Below are 23,441 nucleotides of genomic sequence, written 5' to 3'. Positions count from 1 at the left end.
TTACTGGCAGGCTGCAAACCACTTCACGGCGTATACTGCCACCCGAAGTCCCCGGCCGGAAGTCCCTGGAGTTGGGGACTGGCTTCAGTAGACGCTGCTGGGACTCCCAGCAGCGTCTACTGAAGCCTTCCGAGTAAATCGCCAGAACGCCGACACCTCCTCATCTCCACCGCTCCCATGTTTTATTTTGTGTTGCCATAAGTTAGTTTCTCTGTGTTTGTGCACTGGGCGAATGCTAATGCTAATAATGCTAATGCCAGGATAATAAAATGGCGGCTCTACAAAACATTTCAGAGTTTTACGGGGCGTGGTTTGCAATTCGCCCAGCCAATCAGAACTGGGTCCCTTTTTTCCCCCAGGAAAAGTACCCTCTCTCAGCAGGCACTAAAAATGGGGGTAAAAGTTCCCGGCACTAAGTACTCTTTTTGGTGTGAACGCGACATAAGGGGTACTAACGGAACTAAACGCGAAAAGTACGGGGAAAAGTACTCCGGTGTGAACGCGGTGGAAATATCCTGGATTTCTAACGTTGAATCCTTGTAGAAGCATTATTAAACCACAGAAAGGTGTTTCTTATATCCAGTTCATATCTTTTGATGTTTTTGGAGATTTATCATTTTTGATGGTACTTTATTTTGTATCTTCCTTTCTATCTCTTTTATTATCACAGACTAATAATACGATTTTTTACATATGTTTAAAATATAAGAAATTATCCAAACATCCAAAAACGTTGTACGTGTTCCATAAAACAATATGGGAAAATAGAGAATCACTTTGTGAAGGAAAGGACATTATTTAAATTCACTGCCAGTAGATCATCATAAAATAAACAAAGTGCACATATTTAGATTAATTAGGTGTGAAAACAGACTGTCCACTGGGAAGACAATTAGTAATTACTCAGTACAAGTTGCATGCATGCTAACAAGCATACCAATTACAATTAACAATTTGAAACCCCTTGTATTGCATTTGGATGAATATGCATAAATTCAATTATGATCTCTTTCATGAACAAAATTGTATGCATTTTGCGATTTTACCACAAAACCTCCAGTGGACATCTTCCAGTGTTCACCTAATGCTTCACTGACTTCATCCCTTTCACTGTCCCTCCTGGGAGTCTGCTGCAGAGCTTCAATACCACTCTGCACTCAGACTATCTCCCACTTCTCTCCCCCTCTGCGTCTCATCTCTGTAGGCACAGTGGGACGGACTGACAGGGCACATTGTTCTTAATAAGACCGACGGCCTGAGGAAAGACTTTGATTTGGACATCATCAGCCTCAAAGAGGACGGCAGTGCCAGGGTGAGCAGAGCGCCCTGGAACATCCAATTACACCACTCTCACACTGCTTCCACCCTGCCTGATTCAGTCCATTAAACAGTGTGTGTGTGTGTGTGTGTGTGTGTGTGAGAGAGAGAGAGAGAGTGTGTGTGAGAGAGAGAGAGAGTGAAAGAGTGTGAGAGTGAGAGAGAGAGAGAGCTCTCTCTCTCTCTCTCTCTCTCTCTCTACTCTCTCTCTCGCTCTCGCTCTCTCCTCTCGCTCTCCTCTCTCTCCTCTCTCTCCTCTCTCTCTCCTCTCTCTCCTCTCTCTCCTCTCTCTCCTCTCTCTCTCTCTCTCTCCTCTCTCTCTCTCTTCTCTCTCTCCTCTCGTCTCTCTCTCCTCTCTCTCTCCTCTCCTCTCTCTCTTCTTCTTCCTCTCTCTCTCCTCCTCTCTCTCTCTCTCTTCTCCTCTTTTTTTTTTTTATCTTTTCCTCCTCTGCTCCCTCTCTCCTCCGCTCTCTCCTTCTCTCCTCTCGCCTTCTCTCCTCTCTCTCTCTCCTCCTCTCTCTTCTCGCTCTCTCTCGCTCTCTCCCTCTCTCTCTCTCTCTCTCCTTCTGCTTCTCTCATCTTCTCTCTCTCTACTTCTCTCTCTCTCTCCTCTCTTCTCTCTCTCTCTCTTACTTCTCATGGATTCTTTTTCTACACATTTATTATTTGGTTGTTTTGATTTGTCTGGTCATGAATATTAATAATACTGCAACAACTGATTATTTCTCTCCACACTGTCTGTGCTTAATGTGGCCCTATTCACATTTTCAAAAGGGTTTTGTGGAGGCAGGAAGTCGCCTCACGAAAAGGTGGATCAAGGTTTGTGCCAGTGCCCTGTTTGGTCCAAGCCTTTGTTGTTTGGCCGCCCTCCCCCCTTTCTCTCCCACTTTTCTCACTCTGTATGCCACGCACCTCCCGGCACCTTGCCTTGTCAACCCTGTTTCTCTTCGCCGATTTTGTGTACACCAATGCCATGTATTTGACATTTCAGTTTTCTACGTGTCGGGGTCAAGGCATTGTTCTGACACGTGTCAAAACGTTATTAGCAAAGGTAAAAATAGCGATACCCTTTGGTTTGAAGAGACATTGCAATACCTCCATAGAAAAAGTAGGAAGTCATGCAAGTCCAAACGATGCTTAATTTTTACAGACTTGTCAGTCCACTCTTATAATCTGCTTAACTGCCTTCATACACACAAACAGTACTTAATGCAGCAAAGAAGGATGCAGTTAGCAGAGGAGACGACAGCTTAAATCAGCATAAACTTAAGTCAGCATAAGTCAGCATAGACTTGTTACAAGAGCAGCAGATTGAGGCCAGTGCACAAGTTAAATAGTCACTGTGATGTGATTGATTAAGTTGTGTGTCACATCATTCTTTCTCTGTACAATTAAGTCACATTTAAGAGCAATTTAAACTACTATTGGCTTTGTTCAGTCTCACAAAATATACTGTCAGTACTTAAGAGCAAATTAAGTAATCTTTCCTTCACCACCTCTGCTTATCCCCTTGAAACCAACTATTTGTGAGTGAAAGAAAAAGGGATGTTTAATTAATTCATAGCTTAAAACAAATATATTACTGTCAGATTTTCTTCCTCTCTGTCCATCTGAGTTGGCAGACAGACAGGTATGGAGGGAGGCAGCAGCTGTCAAGGTGCAGCGGCAGTGATTTATTCTGTCATTTTAATTCCATTCAGTACTTATTTTAAAAGCCTCCCTTTAGATGAAATACCACAACATGGTAAGCACATCACATAAACTGTTTGATTACGAATGAATTATCAGAGTGTTGCAGACGTGTTAGAGCTTGGGCACTGGAGTGTTAAATACACTCTGAAGAGGATGATGGGACTAAACAAAGTCTCTTAGGAAATACAATATTTTCTCTTAAAGTTGTTAACTTTCTGGTAGTAGGTTTTTTCCCCCTCTCAGCTTTCTTGGCCGGGCTTAGTATGTCTCCCGCTTGTTGGTTACAGTTTTCCAGTCTGATTTGGTGTGTGGATGGAGATGAGCTAAAGGATTCATAGATAATATTTGACTTGCAGCAGAGAGGTCCTGTCAGTTTGCACACTGTGTTGTTGGGAACTGCTTCTGGTACGTATGATAAATTCGCAAGGCTGCACAGTTAATCCTTGACTTAGGGGTTTAAAAGATGATGAATAAACGCTGTGCAGTTTTCTAAGGCTATATTTTGGTGTTGATTTCATTTGCTTGGTCAGATCATTTTATTACTTAAAGGCGACCTACAGTATCATGCAAAATGCACTTTCTGATGTATTTTATACATAAATATGTGTACCCGGTGTGTCAGGGAACTCACAAAGTGTCAGAAAACAAAACCCTCTCTTTTCCTCCGTACCCACATCTCAAACGGGTGTACAACGGAGCTGATTCAGATTTGCGTCCGATATGACGTAATATCGGAAATGTGGGCTGGCTTTACAACCACGGCCCTATCAGAAAGTTGCTCTCAGAAACCATGGGCGATGTGTTTTGGACGTAATTTGGTCATTGTTTACATTAGCAAGCATCGCTAACACTCAGAGCTAACGCTGTACTGGAGAGAGTATGTGTAAAAAAGCAGGAAATAAAGAAAGGAACCCACCTTGAAGTAAACCCGCAAGAGAAAAAGCATTTGAGCTCCAAACTGTTTCAGAAATAATCCTTGATGTGTTTGGAACATGATATGGCGTTTCATCACGGCAGCATTTAGTTTTATCTCCGTTATAATTAAGGGCAAGCATTAGCTCCCCCCCCTCTTTTCTTTTTTTTCAAGCTAAGGACCCTGAACCTGCACTTCTCTAACAGGCCTGAAATAGAGGGATATGAGGGATGTCTAAAATGCATGATCTGTTTGGTATTTTGAGCAAAACACATCATAGAAATGTTTTTTATATATTTGTATTTATCTGAGACCCATAATATATGCCTAAAAATAGCATAATAGGAGACCTTTAAACTTTAAACCGGACCTATCATGCAAAATGCACTTTTGTACGTCTTTTATACATGAATATGTGTCCCCGGTGTTCCAGGGAACTCACCAAGTGTCAGAAAACACAACCCTCTCTATTTTCCTCCATACCCAAATCTCTAAAAAAGGGGCTGCAACGGATCTGATACAGACTGATCCAGATTTGAACACTTCTATGTCGTCACAGAAGTGGCGCCACGGCTATTGGGCCAACTCTCCACCTATCAGGGGAATGTGGGGTTGGGCCACGGCCGGCCATTGCCGCTCGAAAGCGCTGGAGACGCTGTAGTACATATGCCAGGCCTGTAAGTGGCGCTGTAGTCTGCCACAAAAGCAGCGAAGAAGACTTCCCGCCCATAGTTACCATGGTTACCCTTCTGTTTATTCTCCGCTGTGGCTTTTTTTCTCCCTCCCCGAGGCAAGCGTTTGCTCCCGCTGCTTTAATTCAATGCAATCCCTCCCCGTCGAGGCAAGCACTGTAATTCTCTCCGGTTAGTCCACCAGCAGATGACAAACACCCACCTCTCCGCCTCTTCCAAGGAACGAGGGGACCGTGCGGCAGAGTTTCAGTTTCAGTTTCTTTCGCCGGTCAAGATGTCCGTTAAAGTTTAAATTTTCCGGGCAAAATTAGAAAAGTGCCGGTCAAAGGTCTTCTTTGTTATTTATTGAGCTTTAAAACAAATGAATAACGACTCTATATAATAAAACACGGAGGACGGAGATCTCTTTTTCTCCCCCTCTTCTGACAGCCCAGCAGCTGATCAGAGCACGGCTCCCCTCTCCTGCAGGGGGGCGTGGTCAGCAGAATCAGACCCGTAGACAGCAAACAGCACATAGAGCGAAATGAGGCATGGCTAAAATGCATGATCTGTTTGGTATTTTGAAAACAGAAACGTATAAATATACCTTATATAGGTATGGCCCTACAATATATCATTTAAATATAGCATGATAGGTTCACTTTAAATTCATATGGTTGTTATTTCATAGAGGATGATGTTTCCCATAATCAAATCAAATCAAATCAAGTTTTATTTATATAGCACATTTTTAAAACGATTTTTGGTCGAGCCAAAGTGCTGTACATATAATAAAAATACCCTACAGTAAAGACACTTTACAGCAAATATAACAGCACAGTTTGTACAGAATATCAGTATGACAATACGACACCCTCTGTCCTTAGACCCTCACATTGTACAAGGAAAAACTTCCGGAGAAAAAACCCACAGTTTAAAGGGAAAAATTAGAGAAACCTCAGGGAGAGCATCAGAGGAGGGATCCCTCTCCCAGGACGGACAGAAGTGCAATAGATGCCGTGTGTAAGAGATAATACATTTTACAGCGTAGGTAGACCGAATGTTTGGAAATGCATGTGTCTATAATAAGGAGATGAATCCACGAAGATGTCAAGAACAATCCTGTGGGAGCCATCAGGGAAGCAGCATGACGAGACAATAACGCGGCTCTACTCTACAGCACCGCACAATTTGAGACCAATATACCCTCCTCATTGCAAAAACTATTGTTCTAACTGGGTCCATTTATCTTTGAGATTGAAGACAATACAATTAATTAAATCCAACCCCATTCACTGTGTTTCTCATCTGCAGTGTCCAGAGATAAGACAGATTTATGGACTCCCGCACAGAGTGGATCTCGCAAAGTGCCACAGTGGAGATACAGAGTACTTTAAGCAAGGTTATAAGTGAGCACATCATCTGTCTGTCTGACGGGGTGAACAGAATGAGACAGAACGTAATGGGGAGTGAAAAACACGTTATCTTTTCCAATTGGTAAACCCACATAGCCCTTTATCTGCAAAATAAATTATGAAAAATAAAACTGTACCTTCTGCTTTATTAGGAGGTACTGATGCGTGAATTATCATCTTTTGCAGGGAATGAAAAAAGCCATTGTTTCTGGCTTCAAATTCATTACTTTTTCCCTCACACACTGAAAAGCAAAAGGCAGAAAGCTTTAGTTCAGAGTATATTTAATGCACTTAACAGTATTGCATCCATTTCACGAGTCCCCTTGACCTTTGCTCTGCTCTTTAACAGTGAGGGGATTTAAAAAAAGGTCAACATCCATCTGCCAGACGCCTGTCCTAATCTGATAACTGTCGGGATTATACCGCCTGGTCCGATGAACCGGACGCTCTCGTTCACAGCTTCTGTGACAGAGGACAGACGCCATGTCGTCCTCTACCCCCCCGACGCTATCTGATCCTGCCCTTCATCATTCACACTGTCCCTGCTGCTCTAATCCCAAAACATCAATCAATCATTTTTTGTCAATGTCCTAGAGCCGGAAGTATTGTCTGATCAATGTTAATACATTTAGATATATTCAGTTATCAGAATCAGAAACAGAAACAGGTTTATTACCAGGTAGGTTGACACGTACGAGGAATTTGACTTGATGTCATGGTGCATACATAAAAAATAACATTACAAAATATTATAAATAATTAAAAATATAGTAAAATATAGCAGTATTTACATATATATATGTATATAATGGAATAAAAAGGAATAAAATATGGAATAATATTCGGCAGTAATAAAGAAACTAAAAACAGATATTGTGTACATTGTGTGCATTAATGTACTTCATAGAGTCTATGATGTGGCTGAGGGTCAGTGTCAGTGGCTTATTATTATTATTCCATACACAACAACTTGGCAAATATTATTGACTGAACATGAAAGAATAACACAAAAGTAAGTTATTGTGAGAAACACCTGTTTTCTATTTGGGAAATATTCATATTTTTCAGGTTCAAACAGAATGAAATATAAATGCTAACAGATGCTGTGCAAATCCAAAGCAATCATTCATCATAAAGGATTTGTTGTTATGGAAAACAGCTTTGTAGTTCAGGCCCCACAATATGTTCAGTACCTGAAAAATGGCTGCAGTGCAGACAACAGGAGTGATATTGGTTTGCATCTGCAAACTTCCTCCTGATTCAGACAATCAGCAGCTCAGTTTGGAGCCCTCTACTTCTTCATTTTTATACTGTGGATTCACTCGATGGAGTTTTCAGAACTTTGCCAAGAATCATCAAAGCAAAGCTGGGCAAAGGGAAATGGCGAAGGATAGTGAGTGGAGCAGAAGGTTGAAAATGAGCCAGGATTGTCATGTCTTTTAACCAGTACACTTCTTTTTCATTATCCTGTTAGACGAATCAGAAAATATGATCAAATATGAAGAGTATTGAAGCAGTTTCTTGTTTCCTGTCAAGGCTTAGAGACTGAATTAGGCTCTCTATATTTAGTGTCGGGGATATTAATCAGCTTCCTTCCTTTGTAATCATCAATAATCCACATTCTCCTAATTCAAATCTTTAAGCAAACATCTGAACACCTTCACTTTTCTTAATACAAAGCAGAACATGTGGCTCAATTATCTAAAGCCCTGTTTGCCTTTCCAGATTGCTGTGTGGAACTCGTACAGAGGGATGAACCTGACGGAGAAGACCAGCCGAGACAAGAATAACAATGTGACGGACTCCCTGGCTAACAGGACGCTTATTGTCACCACGATACTGGTGAGAGGAAAGGTTAAACAGAGGATAATCTGAGAGGGAAGGGGGGGAAACATCGGATGGAGTGGTTTTAAGGAGAGGCAAATAGTTACTGGAGAGTCTGAATGTGTATTTCAAAATGTTTCAGACATTTTGCCAATCATCCAAAGGTCAACAGCTCTGCAATCAACTGCCGTCAGATAATCCTTTAATCATAATAATGAACATGCCTTGAAATGTAAAATACTTGTTTTCTTTTGCTGCACAGGAAAATCCATATGTGATGCAGAGAAAGTCGGAGAAGGAGCTGATCGGGAACGACCGTTACGAGGGTTACTGTCTAGACCTTCTGAAAGAGCTCTCCAACATCCTGGGGTTCACCTATGAAGTCAGACTGGTGGGTGATGGGAAATATGGCGCCCAGAATGACAAGGGAGAGTGGAATGGGATGGTCCGGGAGCTGATCGACCATGTGAGTTAACACAAAACTAAATGGATTTGTAATATTTTCTGGCAAATGACCTATCTTTGCTGCAATTAAGTACTGTTTGTGTGTATGAAGGCAGTTAAGCACATTATAAGAGTGGACTGACACGTTTGTAAAAATTAAGCAACGGTGGGACCTACTTTTTCTATGGAGGTATTGCAATGTCTCTTTTAACCAAAGGGTATCACTATTTTTACCTTTGCTAATAACGTTTTAGGTCCAACATGTGTTGACTGTCATTAACAACTTAAAGATTTTCAATAGGGAATCAAGTTGTGGAATTAAATAATTAAACCAAAAGTGGATGTTATCTGTTTTTACAATAAAAGCACATATAATTATGATACGGCTAAACAGCAGCATTACACATATGTTTTTGGAGGAAAATCAACTATTTTCCAGCCAAACAACAGTTTGTAAGTCAATTTCATCTTAAGAATGTGATCAGGGGCCTCATTTATAACGCCTTGCGTAGGATTGACGTAGGAAGGTTGCTTACGTAGTACAAAGCACAAAAATAGGTACATAAATGTTCCGCCATTTTCCGATTCACAAAACATTGCGTACCGGCGAGGGAAGTGCGTACGGCACTCCCTACGCCTGTTTCCCTTGATAAATCACAATCGACTCGTAACGCCCATATTTGCCTATACATAGTCAAAGAAACGCACATTCATTCATTCATTTTGACTGACTGCATGAAGAAGATCGCAGGAAATAACGATAGAACAGCTAAAAAAGACATCTCACACCGTGTCAGATTTTGGTTATTGTGGGGAGGTCGAGATAAATCATATTGTTTGGTGGATGCAGTTTGAACCAGAGTAGCAGCATGGAGGTCGGATCGTCACCAAAATAAATAAATAAGTGGTCCGAAAAAAGTTAATGACAAAACAAATACACATAACCTTCCTCAGGCAGTGTGTTTGTCCCGGGGACAGGAGACACCCCCTTGATGAGAAACTGTAAGAAATGATCGGGGAATCCCTCCGGAGTGGAGTCATGACGACTGGATCTGAATTATTTTTGTTGTATTTGGTGGTTTGTGTTCCAGCTGTCGATCAGCAACTATATATCCATAATCCACCAGTTAAAGGAAATACAACTAATGTGTTGTGTTATATTAGCTGTACAATTTACCACATATGGTGTTCTTAGTTTCCATACCTCCTGTGTTTTACGAGCGACTTATCAAGTCTTGGCAAACGGCATAAAACACGATTAAACGTGATAGTATATAAAACCATGCTCGTATCTACAACCTATAGAAAAGCAAAACGGCGTCAGTTTAGACGTTATTCTGTCCTCCTGCTTACCGCATAATTTATGAGAAAACATTTCATAACATTAACACAACATATTCGAGGTGGTTTTAAATAGCATCCGTATTTATTTATTTCTCCAAGTTATGTTTTTGTGTGCACTGAGGAGTCTCAAACAGGCGTTTGTTTAATCATTTTAAGATTGGCTTTAATCAATGTTTGAAAATGAATTCTTCATATTTGATAAATGAGAGGTAACATTTTATTTATGGTATTATTTCCACATATTTCTCTCCATTCTTTCTTCTGCCAACGGTGTCGCAGTTTCTCGTCTCTCCCGTTTGTGTGCTTAGTGCGTACGCATGGGTTAGAGTTTGCGTGGAGGACAGCACATTTTCCCGTCAAGTTAGTATTTTATAAATCGCAAACATTGCGTAGAAACTGGCGTACGCCATTTTTTGAGCGTATATCCCTTTATAAATGAGGCCCCAGGTAATTTATAAAACATAATAATTCAACCTGCGTAAAAGTACATAGTTGCTTTTACTTCTTGCTCAAGGCAAGTTGAAAAATGCGGTAGTGTATCAAAAATGAATTAAATCTCCACGTCTTCATGAATAAAATCTTGAAAAAATAGTCACTTACAGAGTTGTGATGTGGATACAAATTCTGCATTAACATGGATTCAACCAATTAGTCTATAATTAGGTTCACAGATGGAAACAAAGCCTGTTAGACAGGAAGCTTCATGTTGCTGTATTGATATTATCCAAAGGGAGTACAATCAGTGTTAATACATTTTCTTAGCCTGTAGAGAAAGAACATAACAAATAACAGGTTGATCATAGTCAAAGATTAGGAAATAATATAACCCTTACATATAATTGTACTGACATTAATGGTTTTATACAGCCTCTTTACTCTTCCTTGTTTCCTTATATTGCTCTGTTTTATTCTTATATTTAATAGACAGTTTGTTTGTTTTAACAAGTTGTATGTGTCGCTGTGATATAAAGTCACAGAAATGTGTTAAATGGATTAAAACACATTTCCTGGAGGTTACATGTGTCTTCCTCCAGGACTATCTGTTTTCTCTGTGGTATATTAGTTTGTCTTCTGTCTTCTGTAGATCGCAGACCTTGCAGTGGCGCCCTTGACCATCACATACGTTAGAGAGAAAAGCATCGACTTCTCCAAGCCCTTCATGACCTTGGGGATCAGCATCTTGTACCGCAAACCAAACGGCACCAACCCGGGCGTGTTCTCCTTCCTGAATCCCCTCACTCCAGACATCTGGATGTACGTGCTGCTAGCCTGCACAGGAGTTAGCTGTGTGCTTTTTGTGATTGCCAGGTAAGAAGATTGATTGAAATTGTATAGTGGGATGGAAGAATATAATGATTGCTGAGCGTATGCTGGAGGATGAATAGAGGGTGACTGCTTAATGGGGGGTCCACAGCCAGGATCAGCTTTTCCAAAAGCTCTTTTGTTACGATTTTGAAAGTGCTACAGATAACAAAACGGTGAGATGGTGTCAGCACTTATCTTTTTGCAAATAGTGGAATAATGGCATGACTGTAATTCAGAAGATGTCCAATATTCTAAAGTTATTCTAAAATAACCCAGAATTTGTTTTAGCTGTCAACCGTTATATTGGTTTTCATTGTGCTAGCAGGGAGTCATTGCTAGCTCTCTCTTCAGCTCCCTCTTAGGTTCTGTGAAAAAAAACAACCTTTTTTTATAAATGCCAAAATGCCAACCAGGGTAAAGTGTTCATTGCACTAGAGAAACACTGAAAGCCTGCATTAAAGTTAAGTTTGTGTGTGGAGATTTGTAGAGGGGGTTTTGCATGTTCCTGTTTAGTATCTTGCTATGAATATTGAAATTGACTTTATTGTCTTGCAGGTTTACTCCGTACGAATGGTACAACCCACATCCATGCAACCCGTCCTCCACTCTCATTCAGAACAACTTCACTTTACTCAACAGTTTCTGGTTCGGCGTTGGAGCTCTCATGCGGCAAGGTAGCTTACAGTTGAAGCAATCACAACTAATATTTGTATACAAAGAATGGATCAAAGGGCTACTTCTGTGTGAAAGGGCTTGCTACAAGATATTCTCCAAATTAAAATGATGCTTTCGGATTGTCGTATGAAATTGAAAATGTTCATACACAGCTGAAACAACTGGTGCTGCTTTTTCTTTTTAAATACCAGTCCTGGGTGCTCCTACTTACAGCATGGACCAGGAATAATCTTGTTTTTTTCAAGCTAATTTGTTTTTTCGTGCTGACAACTTCAGTGTCTAGATTTTTCCGGTTAACTCTCGTCAGCTTTTTACAGTTGCACCAGGCAGCTGTATTTAGCTGAAAAGCTTTGATAAAAGCCTCTGTGCGCTAGCTAACCCAATATCAAACTGCAGAGAGACAGAATAAGTCACAAGCTGCTGAACATAGTAAAGTATTGCAGGCAGTTCCTTAGACAGATCTACAGCATAAACAATGTGTCTGTAAATTGTCTATGTGTTTGGTTTGTGAAGCACTTAAATGTGCTATGTACACAAAGTTTGATTTTATTTATTTAGCAGCTAAAATAACAGCTAAATAACAGATCTATCGAGACCACATTAAGACTAAAAGGAGATTGAATATGGACTTACATTTTTCAGGTTGTCAGAAACACAACATTTATGAATAGCAAAGGCTGAAAAATGCCGTACTGTAGATCTGTCTGAGCTCCCTGCACAGCCGTTACTGTTCTGACACTTTCAACTCTCCTCTAAGCTATTTAATTCAACACATCAATATTTGCCTCCTTTTTGCTGCGAATGCTCTTTCCACATAGCCCGGATCCAGTGCCCCATTAATTGCAACCATGCCCTGTAATACCAATCATGTTGCACTTCATGGGGACTTGACCTCCCTCTAGGCTGGAGATTTGAGCAGGATAAATCCGACGTGCTCGATTGGACAGCCAACAAACTAACTTCACAGCAGCAGTCCACAATAACACGGGGATGCAGATGAAATGTTGTGATTCTGCTTCAGAAATGCAACGGTAGTGATAAAAGGGGAGAAAAACAAGAACAAGTTTTATTAAAGGCAGAGATGCTTTTACGTTATGGTTTATTTCTGTTGCCTATGTGTGTGTAACCTTGCTGTTTGGTGGTTAATGGAAGCCTTGGGCTGTTTGTGGGACGCTGTGCCTGAAAGTTACTGCTTCCTTAGATACATGGCACTTAAACCAACCCTCCAGAAAAGATTTGACTCTAAAAGTGTTGTTAAGAAAACATCCACAATGTATTCTTCCATCACACTTATGTGTTTTCATTCCCTCTTTTCTCTGCACAGACAGGAATAGATAAAGAACAGTGCTCATTCTGCTTCTACAGTTTGATGTTTCATTACGTTTTGGGCATGTTGTGTTCCCTCATTTTTAGTATCTTTTGTCTGTGACATTTACTTTATCTAAGCTGTACCATTTTGTTCTATTATGTTTGTTTGTTCACAGTGATCTATTTGTTTTTTAGACTTAAATAGTGCAGTGTGAGAACAAAACATACTGTATGAAGAGCTGCACAATTTATCATTTAGGGTTCAGTAGAAAATCCAATTTAAGCTACTTTCATTTTTTAATGTGTCCCTTTCCAGGCTCGGAGCTAATGCCCAAGGCTCTGTCCACTCGTATAGTCGGGGGTATCTGGTGGTTCTTTACCTTAATCATCATTTCCTCCTACACGGCCAACTTGGCTGCGTTCCTCACGGTGGAGCGAATGGACGCTCCGATCGACTCGGCAGACGACCTGGCGAAGCAGACCAGGATTGAGTACGGGGCGGTGAGAGACGGATCAACCATGACCTTCTTCAAGGTGCAAAGGGCTCTAAATTAGCTTGTTAACTTTCACAGCCTGTTTTAAAAAAAAGTTCATGTCAAGTCATATATCCCCTAACACTACATTATACACATTGCAGAAGTATTGCATGCATGGCACACTCCCTTCTGTCTACCTACTCACTGTCAAACTGTCCGCAAGGTAAACATGCCAAAAATATAATCTTTAAAGAAAACAACTTCAGCAGACGTCTTAAAAAGCCCTCATGTGTATTACATTCCCTGATTTAAATTCATATAATCCGTATTTGGAATATTGTCTTCTTCAATACATTTTAGTATTTTAGGTAAAACTATAAACATGCAAAACACAGTTCATCCATCTTCTGTCTTTATTGATTTATCTTAAGCAAAAATACCTTTTTTAAATTAGACACAAATGTAGGAATAAAAGAAAAGAAATGTTACTTTGAGACTTTTAATTATCAGCAAACGGCGCAGGTTAGTTCCAAATAACAACAACTGGAGACAATATTCTTAATAAAGTTTGCTCACATCTTTGCATTTGGATGAATTCCCAAAACAGTTTATATTCTGTTATCCTTGTCCTACTTTATGAAGCAGCGGTACAGTACCTTCACTTCCATATAATCAGACTCATGAGGGTTTCCTCAGTTTCTCAACTACATCATCCTGTATCTCTGCCAATTATCCCAGGGAAAAGAACACATCTGAAAGGCAGAGAGAACAAATATTTGCATTTGGTGTAATTAAAGCAAGTTTGATGCATTGAGATGTTTGGTGGGAAGTGGAGATGATGCCTATTAAGACTACTAATTAGGGATGTAACGATACCAAAAACTCACGGTACGATAATATCGCGATAAAAAGTCATTTTTCTTTATTAAATAATAAATCTGATTTGTACTGCATTTTAGTAGGATAGACAGGTTATCTTTTAGGAATATGAGCATGTCCACATTTCCAGGTAGAAGCTGGGATGTTTGGGCGTTTACAATATCCCCTGCTGTGGAAAAAACTCTCTTGCTTGGTACTGATGTTGCTGGGACAGAGAGAGATATGCTTTGGCCATGGGTGACAGCAGTGGGTAAAACTGTGCATTGTCTCTCCACCACTTCAAAAACAGTACAGTTTTTGCCAAGAAGGTGAGGCTTATTGACAGGGCGAGATATACATATACTGTTGGTACTTGTCAATGTCTCTAGGTATGTACATGTAGCCCTGTAAATACGATGTCCTTTTGTGTTATCTGTTGTTTTATGTTCATGTTGTAACCTACTTGCTGCCATGTTGGACAGGTCTCCCTTGAAAAAGAGATCGATGATCTCAATGGGACCATCTGGTTAAATAAAGGTTTAAAAAAAAGATCGCGGTAGATTTTGTCAGTCTCACGACGGTATTGAGACATTTATTTACCGCGATATCGCGATATTCGATATATCGTTACATCCCTACTACTATGTCTGCATTTTGGGGTGTCAGTGTTGTAGTTTAACATATGTTCACTTGTTAGTTTGTATTATATAATGTTTCACTCAATCGAGAGTCCTCAGACAGGACTGTCACTTCCTCCCCCGACCGCCAACCCCCCCCCCCCCCAGCTTCCTGGTGGCTCAGCGGGGGTGATCCATGCAGCGCTTTATCCTCCCAGATTGCAGCCAGTGATTACGGCTGCCTGGATAGAAAGGAGCAGGCTGTGTTGATGGCTCGAACAAATTGAATCAGCTGGAGGAGATTTAGTACACAGCTGTCCCATTTTCTCTGACTGAGCAAGGAGAAACACGCACACACAACACACACACACACACACACACACACACACACACACACACACACACACACACACACACACACACACACACACACACACACACACACACACACACACACAAAAGCACACTCAAAGATAGAGTGCTGCACATCCCGCTAACTTATGTAATTTTACAATACTACTGTAAAATACGATACTACTTTTTAATTTTCTTTTTTAAAATTGTTTAATTTTAACCTATTTTAATGTCAGCTTTAATTCAAGGGAATTTTATTAGGATCACTGTAGATGTTCTGATCTTGTTCTGTATATATTTTAATATTGATATGTTTATTTTTTCGTGTTCTGTAAAGCACTTTGTTAGGGCTGCTTTGTGCATGACAGGTGCTATACAAATAAAGTGTATAATTATTATTAATAGTTGTTGATATATAGTTTAGTACATGTATAGTGTATTTGGGCTGCCACAAACACACATAAAGAAAATAAATATTGCACTTCTTAACAACTTCGGCGTGTTTGGCCCCTTTGGCAGAAATCGAAGATCTCCACCTATGAGAAGATGTGGGCGTTTATGAGCAGCAGGAAGAACACTGCATTGGTTAAGAACAACAAAGAAGGCATCACCCGGGTCCTGACCACCGACTACGCCATGTTGATGGAGTCCACCAGCATCGAGTACATCAGCCAGAGAAACTGCAACCTCACACAGATCGGAGGTCTCATCGACTCCAAGGGCTACGGAGTGGGAACCCCTATAGGTAAGAACATGTAAAGAAGAAGGAACATTGTAACGTAGGAAAAGGATGTTTTTGAACGTGTTGTATTTTCGGAAAACCTCACATTTATTTATATGAGCCCAACATAAGTTAAGGTTATTTTAAATCAGCAACACACGCTGGCCTTCATTGCTTGTTCTTTATAGTAGACTGCTTACATCTAGATAGTTCCAACAAGCCATGGAAAAGTATATACTGTACATACATCACATTCATAACTCTGAAAATGTAAAAAAATGAAAGGCCTTTTAATATGTTTGGTTGATGGAAGATCATTTCCTATAATCTCTGCAAATTGATGCTTTTCACTCTTACTCAGTTTGTCTCCAATTTGCATTTACATTTTTAAAGTGCAATCTTTCTGTGCTGTATTTTCCACATGCAAATGTCCTTCCCTCCCTAAGCTCTGCCAACTGATCACTGCAAACGCCCATGTGAGGTTTGAGGCCAGTATTTTGGCGTGAAAACTTAAACTGGAAGCAAGTCAACCTTCTGGACCGTGTCTGCAGTCGGATATTTACTTTAGCAGTGCTTAACATCTTGTGTTTTTCTCTTTTCCTCTTGAGATGTTTAAAAAAATGTAGCCCTAGTTAAAATATTCTTTTTAAACTGTGGTAGTTCCTGAGCACAACCTGTCAGCCAAGAATATTCTCCACACCTGCATAAGCTGGCAAGTACAGGGAATACATGTATATGTAGGGGCAAAACAACATTACAATACATTTGTGTCATCACCATGAGATGTTGGCTGGCTGTCAGTATCTATGAAAATGATATACCGTCAATTATTACATAGCAATTAAAGCCTCTTCAGCTCTATTCTTAGATAAGAGATGGAATCATAAAGGGATACTTTTACAGTATTACTATTACAACATAGACTAGATCAAGGTGCAGTGTAAGTACAATCCTTACGAAATGTTACTCATGTGAAATGCTATGATAAGCAAGAGCCAAAGTTCAAAGGTTGCAGGCTCTCCTCCAAGCAGCAGGGGAAGGGGTTGTAGAGTTTGTAGCCCTCAGAAACAACCTCCAACACTACCTGTAGACTTCAAGCAGACTTGAAGGAGGCATGCCAATTATTCACGTAGTTTGAATCACCTCCACAGGAGACCCAAGTTTCACCCACACCAGCAAGCCAACCTTCCTGATGTGTGTGTAGAGAGTACAGAGGGCTGTCTGCTGCTCTCACCCTGAACACCACTGTGTCAGATATAATGATGGCCACCACAGAGGATATGCAGCGTGAGCGTAGAACTGCAGATGGCAAAATACCAGATCCTATTCCAAAAACACTAACATGGCTCGCTCATCCAGCTGCAGGTCGTCCAGCCCACATCATGTGTCTCTATGATGGTGGGAGAAGGAAGACACATTTCATGTTCCAGCAACATATTAGGGCGTACAACTTGGATGACTTTCCATCTATGACTAAGAGAAACATCTACCTACATGTTAGCGTTCATTGGTGAAGTCCAGAGCATGGCAGGTGATATGGCATTAAAATTAAACCACAAATCCAAAATCTAATCGGTAGGGAAAGTGCATGGGATCCAATGATGGCTTAATTTTCCTTCTTTTGTTACCCCATCACTTCTATAGCACAGAGACTCAAGTCCAGGTTTGGGTTAACAAACTGGCAGATGCAGCCATGCCTGGGTTAAGCTGCACTGAGCTGACCAATGAGTCTATTCAGCTCTTTTCTTTTTTCATCAACAGGCTTTATTGCCCCAGATGTTAGGCTAAATCTATTACAAGTGGTTTAATACCTTCAACTCCATGTCTCTATCCATGTCTCCTGCAGTCTTCTGATCGCTGGTCTGCTTGAAGCTTGTGATGTTACGCGAAATGCCTCTAGAATAACAATAAACATTCCAAATGCAAATTGGACTTTTGTATCCTCAAGATACAAGAAGATGCATTTTTCCTGTCTGACTGTATATTCTGATCTTGTAGTAAAAGGTCGCAGTAGAAGATACTTTTTGTTTCTTTTAAACAAAGGGCTGCTCGAGGGCAATTTTAAATCATTGTTTATGCTCTGTCACTTCATTCTCTCTTTGTATGTGCCATCTCCAGGGTCCCCATACAGGGATAAAGTGACCATTGCCATCCTCCAGCTGCAGGAGGAAGGGAAGCTGCATATGATGAAGGAGAAGTGGTGGAGGGGCAATGGATGTCCAGAGGAGGACAACAAGGAAGCCAGTGCTCTCGGCGTGGAAAACATCGGCGGCATCTTCATCGTCCTGGCTGCTGGGCTGGTGCTCTCTGTGTTCGTGGCTATCGGAGAGTTCATCTACAAGGCTCGCAGGAACGCAGACATCGAGGAGGTGAGGGGGGAGGGGGGGGGGGGTCGAAAAGGCTTAGGGGTGACGGGATTTAAACACTCTGCTGTGCGGAAACTTTAAAACCATTAATATTGTCAGACAAATAACATTTATGCACAAAAATGTTTAGAGACTGAAGAAAGATATTTTTCTAATTATGGAAGTGCTTGTTAGATGGTGTTTGCTCCATCAAAATTAATTCACTCATAATCAAATTTGCACTTGCTAGTGTTAACAAAAGGAAAGTGACAAGATGGATTTATGACTAATCAGTGTCTGACAGTCCGACACTTTGAACAGTCGATTTGGCCGCTCTTAAACTAAAAACAACTACATTAATTGAATGTGCCAATATATATGCCTTACATATAATTCATCTACCATTTACATTACATTACATTTAGCTGAGGCTTTTATCCAAAGCGACTTACAATTACCAATTACAGGGACATTCTCCCTGGAGTAACTAAGGACTAAGTGCCTTACTCAAGGGCGCACTAGTGGTGGTGTTCCTGGCGGGATTTGAACTCACAACCTTCCAATCTTCAGCCCACCTCACTATCCATTAGACCACCACTATCCCTATTTAATGCCTGAAACTCAATTGCTGTTTTGGGTTGCATCTTCTATCTGTTCATTGTTCAATCTTTTTTTGTGGACAATAACTATCACTTTCCACACTGTTATGAAAGCAATAATATTCACATGATAACTTTATTTTACTTTGCCTTGCTTTTGTGTATTTATTATTTTGCTTTTTTATTTTCTTTGTCACCTCGTCCTTGTTTTAACATGTATAATTTGATCTCTTTTGTGTTCTGTCTTCCATTCCTTTTCTTTCTGTGCATGCTCGGGTCAGGCCTTCTGTTTCTTTTACGGGGTGCAGTCCCGTCAGTTCCAGCGCCGCGGCTCCACCTCCTCCTCCGGCACCTCCTTATCCACTGATCTGGAGAGCGGCAGGCTACTGGGGGATGATACAGAGTAGCCATGGCAGCACATTCACTACACATAGACACTCTAGACGATAGGTTTGTAACGAGGCGTCGTTCTCTCTGCCCCCGACTGAAAACACCCCTGTTTATCTGTACCTGTGTCAGCCAATCCCAATTACCATTTTACCTCCCATACCTGATCCTTCTGCGTACACATTTCTTTATTTTTCGAATTGTCCATGATGGTTTGAAAAACGTGACGTTTCATATAATTAGTGTGGAGCTCTGCTGCCCTGCTGCTTTCTAGTTTGCACTTATGAAGTAGCCTGCCTACACATTTTGCCTCATTCAGCAAAGTCTCAGTGGGCATTGTTGTACTTAAGGGGCTATCAAAATGTCTTGTGGGAAATCAAAAGACAGGAAAAGTTATTGGGATACTTTCCTCATCATTAGGCTCATTGGTAGACTGGTTTGAATGGTTACAATTTGGATAACATTGATGGAATAAAGTTATGATGTCCCAAGACACCGATCCAAAGCCAAAAGCACAGTTGATATTTTAAATATTTTCTGCTGACTGCGGGACATTTTAAAAATTAATCAGAGGAAAACTGAATTTCAAGGTCGGCCCTGCTCTCCTGGACTGACATCGTCATCTAGTCGGAAGATTAATGTCTCTCCGAAACATACAGTAGTAACACAAACCCCAAGAAAATATTCAGTAGCTTGTAGAAAAGATATCCCCTCATACAAGAGGAAGTTATGTTATTTAAGGGTATAACATTTGTGTACTTACATTCAATAGTTTCATTAGTATTGAGTTGTTACTGTTTGGTACTTCCAGGTGGCAAACATATTAATAGTGCAGGTACATTTATTTTTAAGTTGAAATGAGGTTATTATGATTTATGATTTAACAGGGTTCAACCTAGTTCAAAAATAGATGGATTTTAGTCTGCGTTTTTCGTTCCTCTTTCACAATCTTTAAGGTCTGTGGTTAATACCAGGTAGGTTTTGTCCTCTGACTGTTCCGAGAAATCGTGGGAAACCCTGCAGGAAGCCACATCGGTTTGAGAAGCCTTAGGCAAAGCCAGAGGATGAAAGAGGAGGTCTTTCTACGGTCCTTGGAAACAAAGACCAACAGATAAAAATGGGATGACTTTGTGCTGCGAATGATAATTTGCAAAATAAATGTAGATAGCACCGCCTCTGGAGGAGAACAAAATAAAAGGCAAATAAACGTAATTGAAGATTAATGAGTTCAGTGCAATGTGTTATTCTGCAGAATCAAATAAGCCCGAGGCGTCTCATATAAAACGGCCTTGTCTTTGATTATTTCCAATGATTACCATATTATGAATCCAACTTCCTGCATTGTTGTACAACAGACACGGTCCTTCGTCTCCTTTCTGTGTCATTGGATTTAATGGTGAGACAACAGAGTTTACAAGTCTTTTTGACAGATTGACAGAATGTTTTATGTGTGTTTTGTCATTTCTGATGTTTGCCTGGTCAGACTTTACTTTTCATTTGTAGTAATTGGCTGTCTGCTCACATTCAGCTGCAGACAAGCTTCTGCAAATCTTAGTCAAATATTCTTACCTTAGGTTTACATTTACACAAGTGTAGCTTTCAATGAATGCTGTATCTAACAATCCCTTAGTTATGCAGCAGCCGCTTTTTTTTAATGTAATCACACAGTCTTCAAAATAACAGCCAAAGTTCACAAAGGTCACATTTACTTTATTGGAAATCAGCTTTAAAGGTCACCTATTATGCAAAATCCACTTTTTCATGTCTTTTATACATAAATATGTGTCCCTTCAACGTTAAGAGATTGCGAAAGTTTCAGCAAAAAATACCCCCTCTCTTTTTGTCCTGATCCATTTATATAAAAACCTGTCTGAAAATGAGCTGATCAGTTTTTGGCCACTTTATGATGTCATAACGATTTTTTGGCTTGTGTAACCATTAGCCAATCAGCAACCAAGGTAACCCCCCCCCCCTTATCACCTGAATCTCCTCCGAGAGCACCATTGTGTTCTTTTTAACCAAATATCTCTCAGAGGGGCGTGGGGAGGGGCTCCTTATTTTCATCTAAAGTAACAGACAGAGAATCAGCACTTTTGAAACAGGGCTGAAACAGAGGGGATTATGGGTAATGCTGCAATGATCTGTTTGGTGTTTGGAGCCAAACACTTCAGAGACATGTTTTGTATATATCTGAGACCTATAATATATTAATGAAAAACAGTATAATAGGGGACCTTTAATTGGAAATCAGCTTTAATGTTGTCTTAACCCAGGCCTTTAACTATTGTTCTCTTTGGCAGTGCGTATCTTTTAGCGCCCTGATGGAGGAGTTGGGAACCTCCCTGCAGTGTTACAAGGGTGTCCGGAGGAGGTCAAGAGCCCAGAGCGGAGCCAGGACAGTTTGTGTCCTCTGTCAACCCAAACGCACCAAGAGAGAAGGAGCGAGGCGGGACTCCAGCACGTGAGCCTTGGATAAGCTAACGGATGGAAATGGATCAGAGACTGATAACTGATCGCTCTCCACTCCTTTATTTGTTCGCCAGAGAATGATATAAAGTTGTTTCCTCTTCACCTCTGTGTCTGGATAATTCATTAAGCATTATACTGTAGATTTAGTTAACAAAGTCTTGGCCTTGTATCAATATTAATAATGTTAAAACGGGCGAGTACAACATAGTTTAAAAAAACAACATTTCTGTTCCCTAATGGCTGTAGTTCACTGCAAACTTTATAGATACTCCTGTTGTGTAAATGTATGACAACTTCACTGACTTTCAGAGTAAAAGGATTTTTGAATTTTTTAAACCAATGACTGATGCTTGTTGTTTATGCTTGGCAGCAGTTTGTGCGTGTGTCTCTTGTGTGCCTACTGGCAGGCAGCAGAGTATCTTCATAGCCTATTGCTGAGCCAACCCTGGCCAGTGAAAAAAGATAAGGACCTCTAAGGAAAGTAAGGAACACACCTGCTGTTTTATGCCCTTCAAGCACCGACATCGCAGACAGCAAATCCCCATTCCGAACACATACTCGCACAAACACACAGCCCGTCAAATGCTTGTGATCATGAAATATTGGCCTCTTTGCATCAGAGAAAGATTGTAATACGGGCTGAAGGAAAGGTGAAATGAGAAGCAGCTTTTTCAATGTGTGAAATTCTTAGAAGGGCAAAGACATTTTTTTTGGTTCCCCTAGGAGTAATAGTTTATTTTTCAATATTTTTCTCTGTCTGCAGTTGTAGACATTTGAAAGCCTTAGGGGAGATTTTGTCTCCCAGAATTGAATCTCAGTAGACGTGTGCATTTATAAAGTGAAAAGCTTTACTCCACATGCTTACTGTAAATGTTTACCTACCGGAATATTTGAAGCTCATTATAATTTATGATGCGATTAGGAAACATGGGCATAAATTAATAACCTTATTTTGGAAGACCAAGTGGGTTCCATACTGTTAAAACACTTTAAAAAAGATTAATGTATAGCTGCTGAAAATAAGTTTCATGAAAACCTAATTTAAATTAGTTTGATGTGATTTACAATTCCAATCTGCCTACACACAAATCAAAGTTTGCTTCTTTTTTTATTACAAATTCAAACCAGAAAAATGCATCACCTCTGCTCTGCAGGTTATCAGAATGAAGGATGGATATGTTCTCAACAGCTGGAGCACAATCACCTCTCTGCAGCATGAATACAGAAAGGAATCAATTACGTTGTTCCTTGACAAGTCCTGTACATCTTCCTCATTTGCATTGTGTTCTGATCTGAATGCTACATTAAGAGCTCCTCCATATCATCGGGATTGTTTCTGTCCTCTGTAAGCTGACCTGAGGGTAAAATTATTTAATCAGTGAAAGAAGAGGAAGGTCAGAGAGCGTTCTCTCTCTGGCACATCATGCCAAACCCCTTTTAATCTTTTCTCTCTATCAGCATCTACTTCCTGTGCTTCCTCTGCCGCTTTACTCTTAACGTCTGAGTGTGTCACCTGCCTTGTACTCTGTCAGTGGACTTGAAGTGTACTACTGTGTGTTTTTTGGAAAAGCTTATTCAAGTCGGCATTTCAGTATTCCTGTCTTTTTCTTGAAACACTACCATCAGTACAACCAGAATCAAGAAAGAAATACAAACAACTCATACTGCCAAATAGTGTGGAATAGATCAAATGTTATTGAAGCACCC

The 23,441-nt window shown here is 40.4% G+C and overlaps 1 protein-coding gene across 2 annotated transcripts in view; it reads left to right on the top strand.

Annotated features, from left to right (window-relative positions):
• LOC117490158 (glutamate receptor ionotropic, kainate 1-like) overlaps positions 1–21,836 on the top strand; it is a 40,901-nt gene extending 19,065 nt beyond the window's left edge. Inside the window, exons 8-17 of one of the 2 annotated variants that reach the window (XM_034139765.1) lie at positions 1,205–1,312; positions 2,092–2,136; positions 7,734–7,850; positions 8,095–8,298; positions 10,705–10,928; positions 11,481–11,599; positions 13,225–13,442; positions 15,733–15,958; positions 18,053–18,303; positions 21,566–21,836. In XM_034139765.1, coding sequence (XP_033995656.1) covers positions 1,205–1,312; positions 2,092–2,136; positions 7,734–7,850; positions 8,095–8,298; positions 10,705–10,928; positions 11,481–11,599; positions 13,225–13,442; positions 15,733–15,958; positions 18,053–18,303; positions 21,566–21,730 — 1,677 coding nt within the window. In that variant the 3' untranslated portion in view covers positions 21,731–21,836. The remainder of the gene's footprint in view (positions 1–1,204; positions 1,313–2,091; positions 2,137–7,733; positions 7,851–8,094; positions 8,299–10,704; positions 10,929–11,480; positions 11,600–13,224; positions 13,443–15,732; positions 15,959–18,052; positions 18,304–21,565) is intronic. The other variant, XM_034139766.1, reaches the window with a different exon arrangement.
• Positions 21,837–23,441: the final 1,605 nt, after the last annotated feature.

This window comes from Trematomus bernacchii, unplaced genomic scaffold (assembly GCF_902827165.1).
Source record: "Trematomus bernacchii unplaced genomic scaffold, fTreBer1.1, whole genome shotgun sequence".
NCBI classification, from domain to species: domain Eukaryota; kingdom Metazoa; phylum Chordata; class Actinopteri; order Perciformes; family Nototheniidae; genus Trematomus; species Trematomus bernacchii.
The sequence above is the reverse complement of the archived record's forward strand: the minus strand, read 5'-3'. Positions and strand labels throughout refer to the sequence as shown.